The sequence below is a fragment of the Seriola dumerili genome, unplaced genomic scaffold (genome assembly GCF_002260705.1).
Source record: "Seriola dumerili isolate Sdu_G_001 unplaced genomic scaffold, Sdu_1.0 BDQW01000017.1, whole genome shotgun sequence".
Classification (NCBI taxonomy): domain Eukaryota; kingdom Metazoa; phylum Chordata; class Actinopteri; order Carangiformes; family Carangidae; genus Seriola; species Seriola dumerili.
Window position 1 is genome coordinate 7,168,462 of NW_019174272.1, and position 16,231 is coordinate 7,184,692.

General features: G+C 39.8%; 2 protein-coding genes across 5 annotated transcripts in view; one reads left to right on the forward strand and one right to left on the reverse strand.

Moving 5' to 3' along the window:
* Positions 1 to 291: 291 nt before the first annotated feature.
* On the reverse strand, positions 292 to 8,242 carry LOC111230065 (syntaxin-2-like). Of its 3 annotated transcripts, XM_022756632.1 has the most exons (11): positions 7,875 to 8,242; positions 7,707 to 7,781; positions 7,519 to 7,618; positions 6,635 to 6,709; positions 6,449 to 6,522; positions 6,209 to 6,317; positions 2,836 to 2,909; positions 2,512 to 2,649; positions 2,297 to 2,407; positions 1,982 to 2,101; positions 1,714 to 1,801 (listed from the first exon to the last, which is right to left on the reverse strand). In XM_022756632.1, the coding sequence occupies exons 1-10, from the start codon at positions 7,902 to 7,904 to the stop codon at positions 2,006 to 2,008; spliced, it is 882 nt and encodes a 293-aa protein (XP_022612353.1). In that variant the 5' UTR covers positions 7,905 to 8,242; the 3' UTR covers positions 1,714 to 1,801; positions 1,982 to 2,005. The 3 variants fall into 3 exon arrangements, with proteins under 3 accessions (XP_022612370.1, XP_022612361.1, XP_022612353.1); XM_022756649.1 differs by lacking the exons at positions 1,714 to 1,801; positions 1,982 to 2,101 and adding an exon at positions 292 to 1,625; XM_022756640.1 differs by lacking the exon at positions 1,982 to 2,101 and having other exon boundaries at positions 292 to 1,801.
* Positions 8,243 to 9,318: 1,076 nt separating this feature from the next.
* The window catches only part of adgrd1 (adhesion G protein-coupled receptor D1), a 30,135-nt gene continuing 23,222 nt past the window's right edge, over positions 9,319 to 16,231 (forward strand). Inside the window, exons 1-7 of one of the 2 annotated variants that reach the window (XM_022757273.1) lie at positions 9,319 to 9,756; positions 9,862 to 9,898; positions 10,265 to 10,381; positions 11,002 to 11,100; positions 11,529 to 11,651; positions 11,739 to 11,915; positions 15,311 to 15,568. In XM_022757273.1, the coding sequence (XP_022612994.1) occupies positions 9,682 to 9,756; positions 9,862 to 9,898; positions 10,265 to 10,381; positions 11,002 to 11,100; positions 11,529 to 11,651; positions 11,739 to 11,915; positions 15,311 to 15,568 (886 nt within the window). In that variant the 5' untranslated portion in view covers positions 9,319 to 9,681. The remainder of the gene's footprint in view (positions 9,757 to 9,861; positions 9,899 to 10,264; positions 10,382 to 11,001; positions 11,101 to 11,528; positions 11,652 to 11,738; positions 11,916 to 15,310; positions 15,569 to 16,231) is intronic. The other variant, XM_022757267.1, reaches the window with a different exon arrangement.

Below are 16,231 nucleotides of genomic sequence, written 5' to 3' on the forward strand. Positions count from 1 at the left end.
CACTAATCTTGTTTGGTTGATTACACGGAAGTCAAGCGCTTTGTGCAAAGTGCTCATTAGTCCTGAAGTAAACAGCAGCCTCTGTTTCTTTCTGTTTTCCTCTAAACAAACTGAGCCTCCAAATGTTTGGAGTGTTAAAAGAACTGAGAAAATAACCGTAATTATGTCTGACAAATTCAGAGGTGTTTGCTATTTAAAATATCTGGAGTGATCCTACAGTTTTAACTAATGAGTCCAGCTTTATCACATTCAATATGACAATATGAAAGGAAACAAACAAGCGTTCTGCAAAGACTTTCTACTCTTTATTTTCAAATACCTGGCTTAATTATTCTGCTTTAATATAAAATACAAGATAACTTAAAAACATAAAAAAAACATTAATCAAATGTATCAAATTGCAAACGTGCGCTCTTGAAATATCATCCAAGAGTCCAGCATGACTTTTTTCACAATTAATATTTCAGTCATCACACACAGTGATTGGGATAAACACAACTGAATAAGTTAAAGTTTCATATTAAATATCAAGAAGGCACTTTTATAAGAGTTATGAAATGAATTGATGAATCCCATTTGTTTGATCTGAAAATATTTCTTCCGATTAAAACACAATTCAGTAGAAATGCTTACAGGGAATATATGTATATCTATATTTTTTTACATTTTGCTATTCCTACGGAACTCCTGAGCTGCAGCAGTTTTACATTCAGTTCACATGAATAACAGTAAATATACAAAAGGACAATGAGGACATAAGGATTATACAATAGTTTATATAAGCAATTTCTTTCTTAAAGTAAAGTGAGAAGACTGATGCCACTCTCATATCTCTATGCTAAATACGAAGCTGCAGCCAACCACTTAGCTCAGTACAAAGAAAGGAAACTAAGGGAAACAGTTCTGTCCAAAGGTAACAAAATTAGCCTAAAAGGCGTATCTAAGGCTCACAGTCTACCATATTATATCTTGTTTGTTTATTCCGTTCATTGTAGTTTTAAAAGGGGTGTATGGATGTACCAGCATCAGTGATTTCCTGGAGCGTCCACTAGTTGCCTGGCCTACGAGCAAACCTCACAACGGCAGCAAGACTCCAGGAAGACACTACACCTGGCCAAGAAATAGTTTGGCACATAATACCCCCTAAAACCTTGACGTGTCATGAGTTTTGTTTGGACCTTTGGACAGAACCAGGCTAGCTGTTTTTCCAGTCTTTATGTTAAGCTAAGCTATGAGGCTGCAGGTGGTAGCTTCATATTCACCATACACACGAGAATGGCATCAATCTTCTCATCTGTCTGAAAGAAGGCCAATAAGCAGATTTCTCAAAACATAAAACTAGTCCTTTAAAGCCATTAGACCAAGAAATGTCCAAAAGTGATACCCAACATGAAAAAAAAAATGGCAGCAATACAGGACGTACACCAGCATATAAATCTGATGTGCTGTCAGTTTTCATTACATCACATCTAAGGCAAAGCGATATGTGCAGACAGGATACTTTATTCTAGCTGTATAAAATTGCTCAAGAACAGTGTATCATGAGGTCTGATGTTACTTGCACAAAGTGGGTCACACACGCATTATACTTACTTCACTCTGGTCAAGAGATCATCTCTGTAATGCTGTTGGATAGTGAATGACAGTCTTATTATAAAGCTGCTCCCTGCCTCATCACCACAGGAGCAGCTGACTGCTGTAAGGTTGTGAACCATGATATCCATCACTCAAAGACTCCAACTATTATGATGAGTAAAAGGAGGAAACCTGCAGCACCACATGTAGCAAGGCAGAGAAGTTTCTGTCAAAAACAGAAGAAAAGAGGAGTCAGAGGGGTTGTTTATAAAGATCTGCACTACAAATCCTTTAAAACGTTCCACGGCTAAATGCATGAATGAATTCATGGATATATAGATGGAAGGACAGACGGATGATTGTTTGGTTCAAGGAATGGAGGTTGTGGATGTGGAAGTGTCGTTACCTCACGCAGTAATCACAGTAGGTCTCATACAGGAGGTTTAGTTAGTCCAACAGACAGGCCAACAATTAGTGCAATGACAGCAAGCAGGATCAACAGAGCAAAGGCAAGGATAATGTATTTCTGCCAAGTGAAGAAAAGGTTGTTATTTGAACTACGTCTAAAACTCTCATACTATCAAAAAGGCTATAAACAGTTTTAAGTGGTAACACGTGACTACAGTTTGCTACTTGAACTTTGACATCTTGTTTAATTGACATTTACAAATGTTTTAATTCATGACAATTTAGCAACACATAACTAGAAGGGAACACATACCCTCCGGGATTTTTTCTGGTATCTCACTGCTTTCTTGGTCTCTTCCTTTGCACGAAAAATGTATTCGGCTGCATTGGAGATGTTCTTCTCAATGTTGTTAACCATATCCCCCTGTAAATGAGAGAATCACCATGCTTTTATATATTGTGTCTAACAGATGTATTGGGGGTGACTAGCTTTTACCATGTAACTTTATAATTAGATTTATCCGTTACCTGCGTCTCTACCAGCATTGCCATGTCCATGAACATGGCATGCAGCTCTCTGATGCTCGACTCCAGACGCATGATGTCCTGGTGTCTTGACTCTATCTCATTTACGGCCTGACGTGTGATCTGGGAATCAGAAATGATCTGAGGAGGAAATAAAGACAGACAAGGTTATATAATTTATCCAAAAACACAAGCATGTGAAAAAAGGGCCTGACAGTACACTACCTCACCCTAGACAATTTACTCCTCCACCACCACTAGATGGTAGTCATAGCATTTAACCGTGAAATAACGAGATACTGCACAGGAAAGAATGAGAAAACTTACATCCGATGTGAAGATTGATGGATTTCCACTTTCTAACATCTCCTCCAGCTCCTCATTAGTGGTCACTCTTCCAGCTAAAACCATAACAATAATTAAAAAAAAAGCAATGATTAGTTGATTCATTACTTTTTGTTTTCCCTAGAAAAAGTTGTTTTTTTTAAATTTTTTTGCCCACAACCAACTCCTAGTACTTAAAATATTATACTTAAAATTTTATGTTAATGGTGAAACTAGAGGAAAATATATAATAAAAAATAAGGCATGTTGTTTTAAATTAGTGGGCCATTTTGAGAGCAGATATTTTCACTTGTCATAGTTGGTGTTGCTAATAACATTACCGATGGCTCTGCCTGTTCTGTTCAAGTGCCCCAGAAGGCCATACCAGTGTGACAGAGAGCCAGGACTGAACCAGGACCTGAAGGTGAAGCAGCTAAATGGAATTCATCCATCATTAATCTTATCACTATGGTATGTCCACCATTTTATTTGAGTGTCGAAAAATTGTGTGTGTGTGTGTGTGTGTGTGTGTGTGTGTTTATATGTGAAATTTCTGTTGTATATAGTGTCCTAAAGATTTCCACATTGGAACAGAAAAATAGTGTTAGGGCATGTACACTACTTCCTGCTCAGATTTTCACAATGCAATGCAGAGCAGTTTATAAGTGTGACGATGAATCTTAAGTGTCTGAAGTCTTCAGTAAACTCTTGACTGCATATTGCAATGAGGGGTGATGAAGGCTGCAGTACAACTGTAAAATACAGGGGGAGACACAGACACATACAATAACATTGCCGCATACTTCACTCCTTCACTAGATTTTACTGTGTAGTATGGCATCTTGTCATACAACTGTAGATGTAGGCCTCTCTCTGAAACATTGAATGTGTTTTTATTCTGGGAAGAAAATGACAGAGAACATTACAACTTTCAATCAGGGTATGTGCTGCATAAGGGCAGTTTAATGATCTTGTTCATAGTGAATAAAAGTACAAATGAATCCCAGATCAAGAGAAGCTGCCAATTGCACATCAGACCATAATTAAAAATGAAGAGGCTGTTGTCCCCCAATGCTCAGAAACTGGCTCAGAGACATTGTGCACAGTATCATTTACAGGGCTCAAGTAAAGACTTTATACAGAAAAGGCTGCAGCCATTGATAGCTCCTGTGGAGAAAATTGAGTCCTGAGATTTTTTTTTTATATGACACCACTCCTACTTGTGCCCTTTTATTATTCCCTCTGGACCTTTGATTCATCATCTGGCATTAAAATATGGAGGACCAATGGACTGAGCTCTGTCTATGACTAAAAGATGACTTATCTGAGGCACCCTGTAATTAGTGTTCATCGTTCATGCAGCATGCTTTAAAAACAATAAAAACACGACTCTGACATTCAAGTGAGTGTTGCACTAATATCTTGAATGTAAACAACAAATATCTGTGCTTATCCCTGGTACAATATATACTGCTGTGCGTTTAATCCCAGGATAATACATTTGTCTGGCAGTGTTGTGAAGCTGCTCTGTATATAAAGCCCACAGTGTGAGGAGAAGAAGCCTCATTGTAGCTCTGCTGATTGAGCTGACAGAAAAATAATGTCTCTGTTATCCACCCAGGGGACTCTGCTACAAACACACTGCTGACTTTCCCCCCCAAGTAATGAGAGGTGTATTGTATTGTTTAATGGAACACCAAATTGAGATTTCATTCGAAATGTAAAAAGACACACTGGTTGAAGTTAGGCGTCACTGCAAGACTTTGTTAGCATGCTTTTTTTCAAAAAACAAAGGATTTTGGGTTTTGAAACACATGCTGAGGAAAAACTCCACATCTCAGTGCAACTGTTGCTAAAAACACCTTGATCAGAGGACTGTTAATTTAGATAATTTGATGTTTAATCACAGTCAGCTCCTGCTGTGGTGCTCAGTTTATTCATGGATAAGGGTCGTACTTGTGACTAAGATTAGAAGTGTCTGAGGAACAAAGGAGCCCGGCACCCCTCACAGAGAAACAGCTGCTGAAACTCTATAAACAGAAAGCTTTCTTTTCCTGAAGCCATGCCTCCTGTTGTACAACACCCTCCCTGGGGAGACAGCTCTCTGTGCAGGTGCTTACTGTATGTCACACACCTTTTGCAATGGTTATTCCTCAGAGAGACGCAGCCAAACACAGTAAAACACACTGCCATTACAGCTCATCAACAGACATCAAGCACGAACACTATCACTTCTGAAAGATGTAAATGAATGGTGTAAGTCTGTGACAGCACAGACTGAGGTTCATTTGGCCGTGTCAAAGACAGGTGAACTACTGTTACACAGGCGGCTGGGCCCTCTGCCCGTTTCCCGGGCAACACAAACACAGCGAGGTGTCTCCTGTATCAGGCTCTTCCGCCTGCAGTGTGGAGAACTAGAGCGGCTCATTAATGCTGGCCGCAGGGACTGTGGGACACAGTCCTATTTTTTGCCTTTCACTATTGTCTCATGTTACTCATACATGCATAATACAATGCACCTGATACACACCGTCTTTGCATTTGTTTTTCACTGTCATTTTAAACAGAGATGACCAAACACACTCCTCCAGAGAAATGCTGGAAAATATCAACTAGCCTGGTTGCAAAGACAAACACAATGAACACAAGCTAAAACTAACAATCGAGTGTGAATGTTAATATACTGATATACTCATTTATAGTGTATATTATTGGCAGTAAATCTCACACTGGCTAAATGTAGATTATGCTGCTACAGACACTAATGCTGCTATTTTACACATCATGTTGATGATGTAATCCACGTTTTCAAGACATTTTTATTCATTGTACCTTGTCAGGACCTTGTATGTATCTTAAATAACTGGTTGCTACTCTCTTGTCAAGCTATTGTCTGTCTGTCTATCTGATCAATCCTACTTCTCCAACAAAGCCTCATTTAACTTCCATAAAAACTCACAAAACAATCTAGTGTTTGTGTGTGATCAGTGGTGAAGTTGGTATGTGTGAAAGAGAAAAACCCTGACACCTTAAAGAAATCTGAACAAAATCCTGTCCTGCCACTGGTGTCTGTTTATCAACAGTTAGGCTGGTGTCCAGAGAAGCAGAGAGGAAACCGGTGTAGTCTGTTTCCTGGATCCTGCCCTAACAGCGCCTCAGGGTTTTATTTGTCACTCTTTTATCTCTAGATTTCAACATCTGGCACTCACAAATCTTGTACGTGCAACCAAATTCAAGCCACAGTAATGTGTGTAAGGAGTATTTCATGTCAGCATTAGCAATTTACATCAATAATATTTTCCTTAAAAGCTTCAAAGATTGTTCCCTAAATATAGCCCATCCTCTCTGGCCAGGGGGTCCATTACGTGTCACTTACTTATCTCCAGCTGTCTCTGGATCCTTCCTTTGCTTCTTTCCCGAAAGGACACTTGCGTCTCATTGTACTGGGTCATGGCCTCCACAAACTTCCTGGACAGCACTGTGTGCTGAGGACAAGTGAAAACACAAGGACTAAGGTTGAAAATGTGGGTATTTCAGACTGGATTTCATTGTAAATATTGTATCATTTTCCTTATTTTGAAAAGTGAGGTTTTCAGTCATAAAATTGTTTCCTGACCTGTGTTTTCTGGATCCTGAAGTCAACTGAGGATCTGTTAACCACATCATCTTTGGGCATACTTAGCTCCATGGCTTCAGAGGGAGAGAGTTATGGTACAACGTTACACAACAGCAGACGACATCAGCTTTTGTTTGGTGCAGTTAATAAATATCTAAGTGACAATCACATAATGGTTCGACTCACATTTTAGTTTCGTTCGCACAACATTGGCATTCCCTTTGATATCACTGGTCAGCGCATCCAGCTGATCCTTTGTTCCTTCACACACACAAACACACAGAGAGATAGGAAACACGTCAGACTGGGTTTCTTAATGAGAAAAAATAATGTCATCCAGCTAATCACTGTGACTCTCCCTCCTGTAAATACTGAATTTACTGTGATTTCATCTTGTAACTTGGCAACAACACTGCAGAGGTCACACAGCATAAAGCACAGGCGTTTAGTTTGTTTCCCTGGTGACCATTTCCACGTCATGGATCTTAAAACATTCTAATATGTTACATTAAACTCAATCACTAATGATGCCATGGCACTGTAAAGTGCTGGAGAGTGTTTGTCTAGCAGGGTCCTCCGCCTCAGCTCACACACCGAACAAGGCCAAGGGCTGATTGTCAGGTCTTTGAACACTGTGCACATATGGCCCTGTTATATAGCTTCAAATAATATTTTTTTTAAGTGCTAAACTGTTTCTGTTTAGTTAGAGAAAATGTGTTATTATTGATTTATGTCCACAAACATCTGCAAATGACAGCATGTTTAAACCCCTAACTGCTAAAAGGTTCATAACAGAACAATTCAAAGCCCAAACCACAGTGATTTGTGAGTTTTGAGGCAAACTGCTGCCGTTTCCTTCACAGGTTTCCGGCCAGCCAGTCACTCATTTACAATAAGGAGGAAAATGCAACAAAGGAAGAGAGACATTTGTTGCATGTTCACTCTGTGCCTCAAAAGTCAAACTCAAATGAATGCACAAGTTAACCTTTGAAAACTGCACACATGTCAGCATCCTGTGTTTTCTTTTTCCTGTTTTTTTTTAATTTATTTTTTTACAAAGACACACTTACTGTCATCAGGGTTGGGTGCAGACAGGATCATGCTGTGTATCTTCCTCACCTCCTCCACTTGGTAGGAGATCTTATCAATGAGTCCTCTAACTTCTTCCACCTAAATCAACCAATAAATAAATGAACCAACAGTATCAGTATCCACGTGCACATCCAGTGCACATCTTTGAAGTCACAGTGATACCCACCCTCCTGAAAAAGCTTTCCATGAAGCCATCTCTGTCCACTGTGACTGCAACATCCTCCTCTGCTTGTGTCGTACTCTGAATAGATGAAAAATGTCCTTTAGTGATTTATGTGTGCAGCCAGGATCATTTACCTGGGTCTGCGCAGTTAAAGCAAGAAAAGACACTTACAGCGGTTAGTTCAGCCAGTCGATCCTTCATCACACCGATAAGCTCGTCTCCTGGTCGAATAATTTTATTAAAACACCCGCTGGCTCATCCTGGAAGTCTCCATGTGTAGAGTAACACTGAGCCACCTCACTGTGGACTGAGGTCCAGATGGTCGAAGTGAGCTGAGCTGAGAAACACAGTGGGCCTACATTTACAGTGTTATTGAGACGACAGAATTAGGAAGAGAGCGCATCAGGTCTAAAAGTTTGACTTCTATCAAAACTGAGAAGATACAGCTCTGAAAAAAAAGAGCTCTCCAAAAACAAAAGTCTAAAGTCACCGCTCCTGGTCCACTCTGTGTCGATATTTGTCACCGCACAAGCGCAAAGGATCCGTAACAGATCCACAATATCTCTCACCCTGGGTTACGCCTTTTCTCCCACCTCTCTCTCTCTCTCTCTCTCTCTCTCTCTCTCTCTCTCTCTCTCTCTCCCTCCCCCGCCCTCTCTCTCTCTCTGCCTCGGGGGAGAGAAACTAGTCCACCCTCAATTAAATTTGATCAGCCATTATGATAAACCAACTAAATTAATGTAATCCTATTATATTTTGAAAAGATAGAAAGTAGAGAAGAATTGAATATTACATAACCTCCATTAAAAACAAGGCTACTTCTAACTAACAAAGTACACTCTATTGTGGTTTGTTACATATAAACCACAGAGATTTTTTCTGTCATCAGATGATGAATTTTAGCTTGACAGCAGACACACCAGCAGGCAGACATATGAGAAGAGTAGAGTGAATAATAGATAAGCCGGACTTGTTGACCACCTGGCCACACGGTGGCGCTGTTTACCATCATATGGATCCAAATTGACCTTGGGAACTGGAGGAGCTGATGACCTGTGGGAATTATTCTAATCACAACAGTATTTCACAAACAGAAACTCAAGAAAAGTCGAACTCTGACTCACATGTCATTTGACACTTCACTATTTCTATTTAATAATTCTACTTGGATCTACAGTGAATCGCGAATCGTCCTTCTTTTTCGTCTGGGTTAGTGTGAATGGTTGAAATGTAACCCATTGAGAAACCCATGAAAAGTTGTAAATAGTGCTTCAGAAGTTGTATCTTTGTAACTGCAGTGATTTCTGGCTCTGTCTGGCTTCCAGCAGACTGTTACAAAAAACCACCCATCCTCAGCAGCATCCCTGTTGTTCCCAGAGAGTCCGGGGTGTTGCCCAGTAATTTAACCCACTATCCAAAACTTCATGTTAATGCGTATCTTTTATCCAAACAACATTTGGATCGCAGAGCGCAGATCTTGATCTCATTCATTGCCGGCGCAATCTCAAATTACGCACAAATACTGCCATTTACGCAAAGCTCTAACGCCCCACCTCAGAAGATCCAAAAATGACATCACGTTTTGCATTTCCCACGTTCAGTCCAGCAACCCCAGTACGCCTCCACGGAGCTTCTCTACTCTTTGCAGTTTCCAGATGCAGGCACAGAAACTCCAAGAAACAAGTACTAGTTCAATGTGAGAATTAAGATCAAGGATTACAGTTTTCTGCGTGGAACTGGAAGGTTGGCTTCACATTTTTATCATGAAAGAGAAACTTCTTAAGTTTTTCTGCCTCATGCCAGAACACTAAATTGATTCCTTTTTGTTGGTTCTAGTACTGGTATTATTATTTAACTTTATTCCAAAGTTTGGACTCATGGACTGATCAGAAGTTTTCACATCTTGGAATAATGAGTGACTCCTCCTGGATTCATTTTTATATGGGGATTTAACAGTTGTTTTTAGAAAAGACTGTATATGGTACATTTTCCAAAAGCTATGGAATTTTCTTTGCGAATTAACCTTTTTGCAGCTTTTGTCTCATGCATTAAGGTAAGATTACAAGATAACTGTAGTCCTGTAATCCTCTAATGTTTTGGTCTGTGTAGTCATCTGTTGTGTAGCAGCCTTTATAAATAACATTCGATTTCTTTACAGGTTTATGCTCAAGTGGTACAACCTGTGAAGCATCCAGGTAGTAATGAATTTTTCTACGGGTGGTGTGATTGCTTTCATTTTTCCATACTGTTTGAAATTTAAATAAGATGACATTATACAGCTATATGCTGGATAAGAAAGTGTTTCACCATCTGCTAACTCTCAAACCAGAGGATGTTGTTGATTTGTTTACTGCTCTTCTCAATAATCAGAATAGTCTGTTGAATCAACAACTTTTATAGCTGTTGTGCTCATTATTATCAATCTTTTTATTCCCCCCCACCCCCCCAAAAAAAATCCAAATTTGAGTGCCAGGAAAATAAATTTTGAGTAATGAGACAGAGCTTGATTGGGGGAAAAGCCCTTTTCTGGATCCTTGTTTATTCGTGAACTCTCCGTCCAGGCCTGCAGGTGTTGGCCACGGCCTCACATTATTGGCCTCTCGATGCTGTGGACGGAATCCATGAACTGTGGGACCAGATTGGAAACAGACCAGGTTATGTTAACGGAAGCAACATAAGTATGTGCATACATAAACAGAATGTATATACTCGTGGGAATGCACCACCTAAATGTCTTTCTCTGATTGCTCTCTGCATGGTCTCAAGCTGTTTTTCACCACCCACCTTCCAGCCACAGTCATCATGCTTTTTTAAATGTGTTGAGAGCTTTTAGATTGTATGTCAGATTTATAAACTGAAATTGATGAAGTAGCTGGTGTGTGAAGTAATTTATGATTTAAAATGCTGCACTACTTTACATATAGTATCCCATAATCTGGAGGTGGTAAAAGACTGAAAAAATGTAAGGAGCGGATTAGTTATTCTGCATTTTAGAGTTTGCAGGACTGAAAGATCGTTACTACATGCATTGAGTTTACAGCCATGTTGTGAATAAACTGGTCAGTTGCAAGTTTTAAAAAATGATAAAGTTGAAGAGGGATCAGGTATAGACTTGAGCATGATGTGTGGAGTCAGTGTGAATCCTCTTTGAGCGCTGCTACTGTGCGCTCAGCTCAGCATCACTCCGTCTCATACCTGCACACCACGTCCCTCCTGTTGTCTTCCTTTCACTGTTCTCCTGTGTCTTCTGTGTCTATGTAGGTGTGAATCATTGTTTTTCTCCGTTGTCTTTGTCCAGCACTCAGAATCCACAACCACACTGTGCTCCCCTCCTCCCATAACTCTTCCTATGTGTATACCAATGACTCTGCCTACACTAACATTTCTGCAACAGTAGGTGAGGATCAATTACTCTCTGCTCACTGAAATTCACTCCTGCATCACCCATTGCTCTCTGTTGTCGTCTCTGTGTTTACACACGGTTGAGCTGAGCACGTCACACTTTTGTCCTTGTTCAGTCTTTTGCTTGTTCAGCACCACATGAGGAATTTTAATCATTTGTTGTTGTTCATTAGCTTTTAGTCAAACCAGAATTGTAGCATGTGAATACATCTAACCGAGTCTGTTAATGCTCATGGTGTGGTTTTATGAGATACCAAGAAAGCATAATCATCAGTTGCAAAACAATTCATGATTAGTTTACTATTAAGGGTCTTTTGATAATTTCATTTGTTGAATGAGCAGATAATTAAACATTATGAATATTTTGGCCCTGAAGTAGACATTTTCAAGCAAAATCATGTCTCTGATTTGTGTTTGCCGCAGACATTGTTGAAGGAATGGTTAACAAGGGCATCTTTCTGAATGGAGATAACGGTGGTACCTTCCTCCACTTTGGAAACTACCAGAACTCTTGCATTAGTGATCCTACTTTGTGCGGTCCTGACGGTGAGTGTCGTTTATGCACATGATAATTTTGCCAAAAAAATATTTCTTTGTGTTGATGGCTAAAACTGATTTTCCATCATTCTCTAGGGATTACCTTCTCCTTTTTCTGGAAAAACCATGAGGCAGAGTCCCGCTTTGCTGTTGCCTCTGGAGGGAAAGTTATCTCCAATGGCTTCTCTGTCTACACCAATCCCTTTGGAGGATATGTGGAGTTTTACACTCGAGGCAACAACCACAGATGGAAGGCCAACATCAGAGTTCCAGGTACTGTGAATCAATCTGCCTTTGTATCACACAGTGTTCCTTTAATTTCCATAGGCACCCGTGATGAATGCATTTTCGTTCTATATATACACTTTTTGTTTTCAACCATAAATTGTTAGTTATATAATTGCATTCATGGTTTGGTTAACTCAAACCAGATGTAGCCGCAGGCAGTTGATTTGGCTAGTCAAGGATACCTTTCATAAATCTCTTGCTGTATCACAAAACATAAAAATATCATGGATGTGTAATGAGATGCAGTCACTTCCCTCTTAAATACAATAATGTTTGGTGAGTACAGGTCCACTTAGATGAAATGTGAAACATAATAAAGCTCAGAGTGTGACCAATACTTTGCATTCAATCCTGAAAATAAGATTTGTATTCTAATGAGATGAAATGATTTGGAAAACTGTTATGACAAACTTGAATAAACCATATGAGGCTTAACGTTTTACAGGTCAGTGCTTAGTACTCAAATGACTTATGTCATCTATGTTTTTGCAGCAGTTAGTCAAAGTTGTGTTCACGGGGCGTCATAACTCAATTTTGATTTCAGTATTCAGTTACAGAGGATCAAACATCATCTGGTTCTCATACAGCGTGACATGTCCAAGTTTCAGGACATACTGTCAAAATCTGTCAGTTCTCTCCCTTGTGTGTCACGAGTGCGAGGTTAAGCTTTGAGGGGGGCTGATTAAACCTTGAGGTGCCCTCTGACCAATGTGATTATCAGTAAAGGCAAAGAATGTCACACTGTAGATCAAACTCTCTGCATGAAGAGGTGAAAGAGAGACTTGAACTGGTTAAAGTGGAGGGGGGTCTTTGGCACACATGGTTTATATTCTAACCACAAATGAGATGTGTTCTTGGTTGTTGTGCTCTTCTGGCACAAGTGTTTTCAGACAGTGAATGTATTGTCTTTTGGGACTCCCTTTATTGTCAAAATACCTCAGAGAAAATAGAAAAGAGTTTGTAGGACCACACCAGACTGTGGCCTGGAGTTCTTCACAGGATTTATGTGGCTTTATATCATAAAATAGCAAAGACAATTAAAACGTTTAGAGCTGAAAATTAGTATAGTAATCTATTAGTCGATGAAAATGAATCACCAACTACTATGATTAACAATTAATCATTTAAGCCATATTTAAGGAAGCGAATTAATCATAATTACTTTAGTGATCCCATAACTTTTTATCAAGCTCCGTCATCTGGTCAAAATTTTCATCATGTCCAATACTTTAGTTTTTGAAGAAGTACCTGCCAAACCGATAAAGTATTTATATTCCCATCAGCCTCAGCTGCAGCTAATTTTTGTTTTTTGTGCTAACTATTCAGCAAACGTTCAGCAAACGTTCAGCAAACGTCCGCAAGCGCATGGCTATTCAAGTGGCGGCAATCAATCAAGCCTGACCAGCCCGCTGATCAGTTGTTTAATTATGAATAATTTTTTGCTACAATAAATCATCTAAACCACAGAGGTGAACAGTTACACCACTCCCAGACAGTAACAGCAGTGTCTGTTGTCAAAATGTTACAAACTTTCAACTATAGTTTGTGTTGTGTGTAGGGATGGTACGGCTGTAGTATTGATGAGGTCTGTCATCTCTCTCTCTCTCTCTGTCTCTCTCTCTCTCTCTCTCTCTCTCTCTCTCTCGCGGAGCCTGTGTGTGTGAGGGGTGGGGGCAGCTCTGTCTCACGCTGGAGCACCTGGAGCTCACAGACACAGACACAGAGATGTTGCTTGTAGTGACAATGGCGGAGAGAACTAAACGTAAAGTGGGGTTCAATCTGAAATGGACAGAGCATCATTTGAACTGTCGTTCAGAAATTCAGTTTCAGTTTCAGGTCCCTCAGCGCAGGGGTGGATTTTGTGACTTGGGGGCAGCTGGTGAACTACTGCACAGTAAATACTATCACAGAAAAAGTCCTGTAGCAAATCATTGTGTATTACATTTGTCTTACATTTCCATCTTCAATCAGTCTATAATAGTGATTTTTTCTAAACAATGCTGTTGGAGTTTGCTGAACGATACATCATCTTAAAAATACCCATCCATAGTTGTGTTGGATCAAATGCACCATCAAGTTCAGTTCATTTTCAACTTTTGCATTCTCTTTGCTCTCTTCTGTTGTTTGCCTCTTTTTGTCACTGATATGCGAGACAGCTGACATGATGTGTTGTAGAAAACTTGTTGATATCGCAGCTTATTAGCACAGAAAATCAAATGCAATATGTATATATAATAGCAGTTTTGAAAATGTGGTGCCATGTTGTATTAAGTGTACATAATGAGAATTGCTCAGGGAAATGTCCAGTTGAATAGTCCTGCACTAATGTAAGATGGTGAACATGGCGAACGTCAGCCTGTTACTGTTGTCATTGTAGTATGTTAGCATGCTGATGTTAGCATTTAGCTCAAAGCACTGCTATGCCTCACAGCATAGCTGTAGACTCCCCCTTCAACCAAAATTTCCTGTTCCAGCTTTTCAGATTTAAGGACTTGTTATTGTCAGATATGACAGCACACTGAATATATTTGGGTTTTAGAGCCGTGTTTTGATAAATCGAGCAAGTTGAAGGCATCACACTCAGGGAAATTACAATGGGCATTTTTCATGATTTTTTTTTTTACATTTCACAGAATAATGGATTAATGGATTTATCAAGAAAATATAGTCTGTTGATTAACAGATAATGAAAATAATCATTAGTGTTTTGTCAGAACATAAGTGATGTGCAAAGCAGTTGTTTTCAGTGTCCCGAGTCACTGGAGTCAGTTCGTTAAAAAGATTCTAAAGATTCATTCACCGAGCCGTTCAGTCCCACTCACTAACCTGAAAGACGGCTGAATGGTGTACGTTCAAATCCTCAGCGTCTGGAACTTAGACAAACATGCCAAACTCTGTTTATAATTTATGTATATTTGAAATGTTTTTAGAATATCTACAGTTCTGCACTACTCTCGAACTTGCTGGGCCTGATTACAGCTGTTTGAGCCGCTGAGTATTACTCAGGGTTCAAGTTCACTGCGTAGTACATTCAATGAATGAATCACTTATCATGCACCGTTCCTTCACAGTGAAAGGAGTGAACGAGTGAGTCATGCATTCGCTCACAGGGACTCAGTGAGAATCACGATACTTCAAACAAATCAATGACTTGAATCACACTCTCTCATTGAGCGAGTGCATCCCTGCACATTTGCTTGCGAGTACACATCCTGCTCTATGTTTGTTGCAGAAAATTAGCAACAAAAAAATGTTTAGATGAAAAGCCGTACTACTTATACCTGAATTTCCTGTCTTAAAATTTGCAGTGCTTATTTTGTCAAACTGCTGCTTATAATTCTACAAAAAAAAACATTATTGTTCTCTGTTTTCTCTCTCAGGGCCTTTCTGGACGCACATTCTCTTCACATGGACAAAAAAGGCTGGTCTGAAGGTCTACATCAATGGGACTTTCACTGTCAGTGACCCTGCTGGCAATGTCTCAGAGAACTATGGAGACCCCTACCCTGACCTTGTCATTGGAACTGGCAACGACAGGGCGTACGGTCACTACGTAACAGGCGCTTTTGACGAGTTTGTGATCTGGGAAAGGGCCCTTTCTGCTGATGAGATTAGGCTCTACTACAGTGCCGCCATAGGTAGGACATCAAGCTCTTGTGGAAACTATTTCCTGTCATTGGAGGACATAGCATATCTATTATAACGCTCCCTCCCTCTTGACTCTGCACTGAGGAAATAGGGGTTAAAAAGCAATTTCCGTCTTTTTCCTCTCCACATTCCGTCCACGGCATTCATGCATAACAACAAGATGTTAAACTGTACAAATATACTCCACTTCCCTGTCAAATGGTTCTTCTTGCACAAAACATTTTCATGACCTTCTATCATACAAGTGCCATGGCTCACATAGTTCTGCCTTATAAGTATTTATAAGAGTGCAGAGGCAGGTTGGGTTGCGGGGGGCAGATCATTTTGATTTAAAGTGACAGGTTATAACATGCTAAGACAAAAACCCCCAGACTCTGTTTTTGTTCTTTTGCTGTTTACCTCCGTGTTCAGTAGATTGCCATAAATGGAGAAAAAAAAGTTGACATTTACGAGAACTTCGAAATAATGTTTGTGCGTGATAATCCACATTAACTAAATTTCTTGGTAGTGTGAGAAAGGTTCAAAGCCTGATGAAATGAACCTTTTCAGCTTAACAAAGGCTGAATCGCCTTTTGTTGTGGATGAAACAGTCTGATTAGTGAGGGTTGTCTCTTCCATTGTGTGTATGGGGATACACGAAAACTATTACTGTG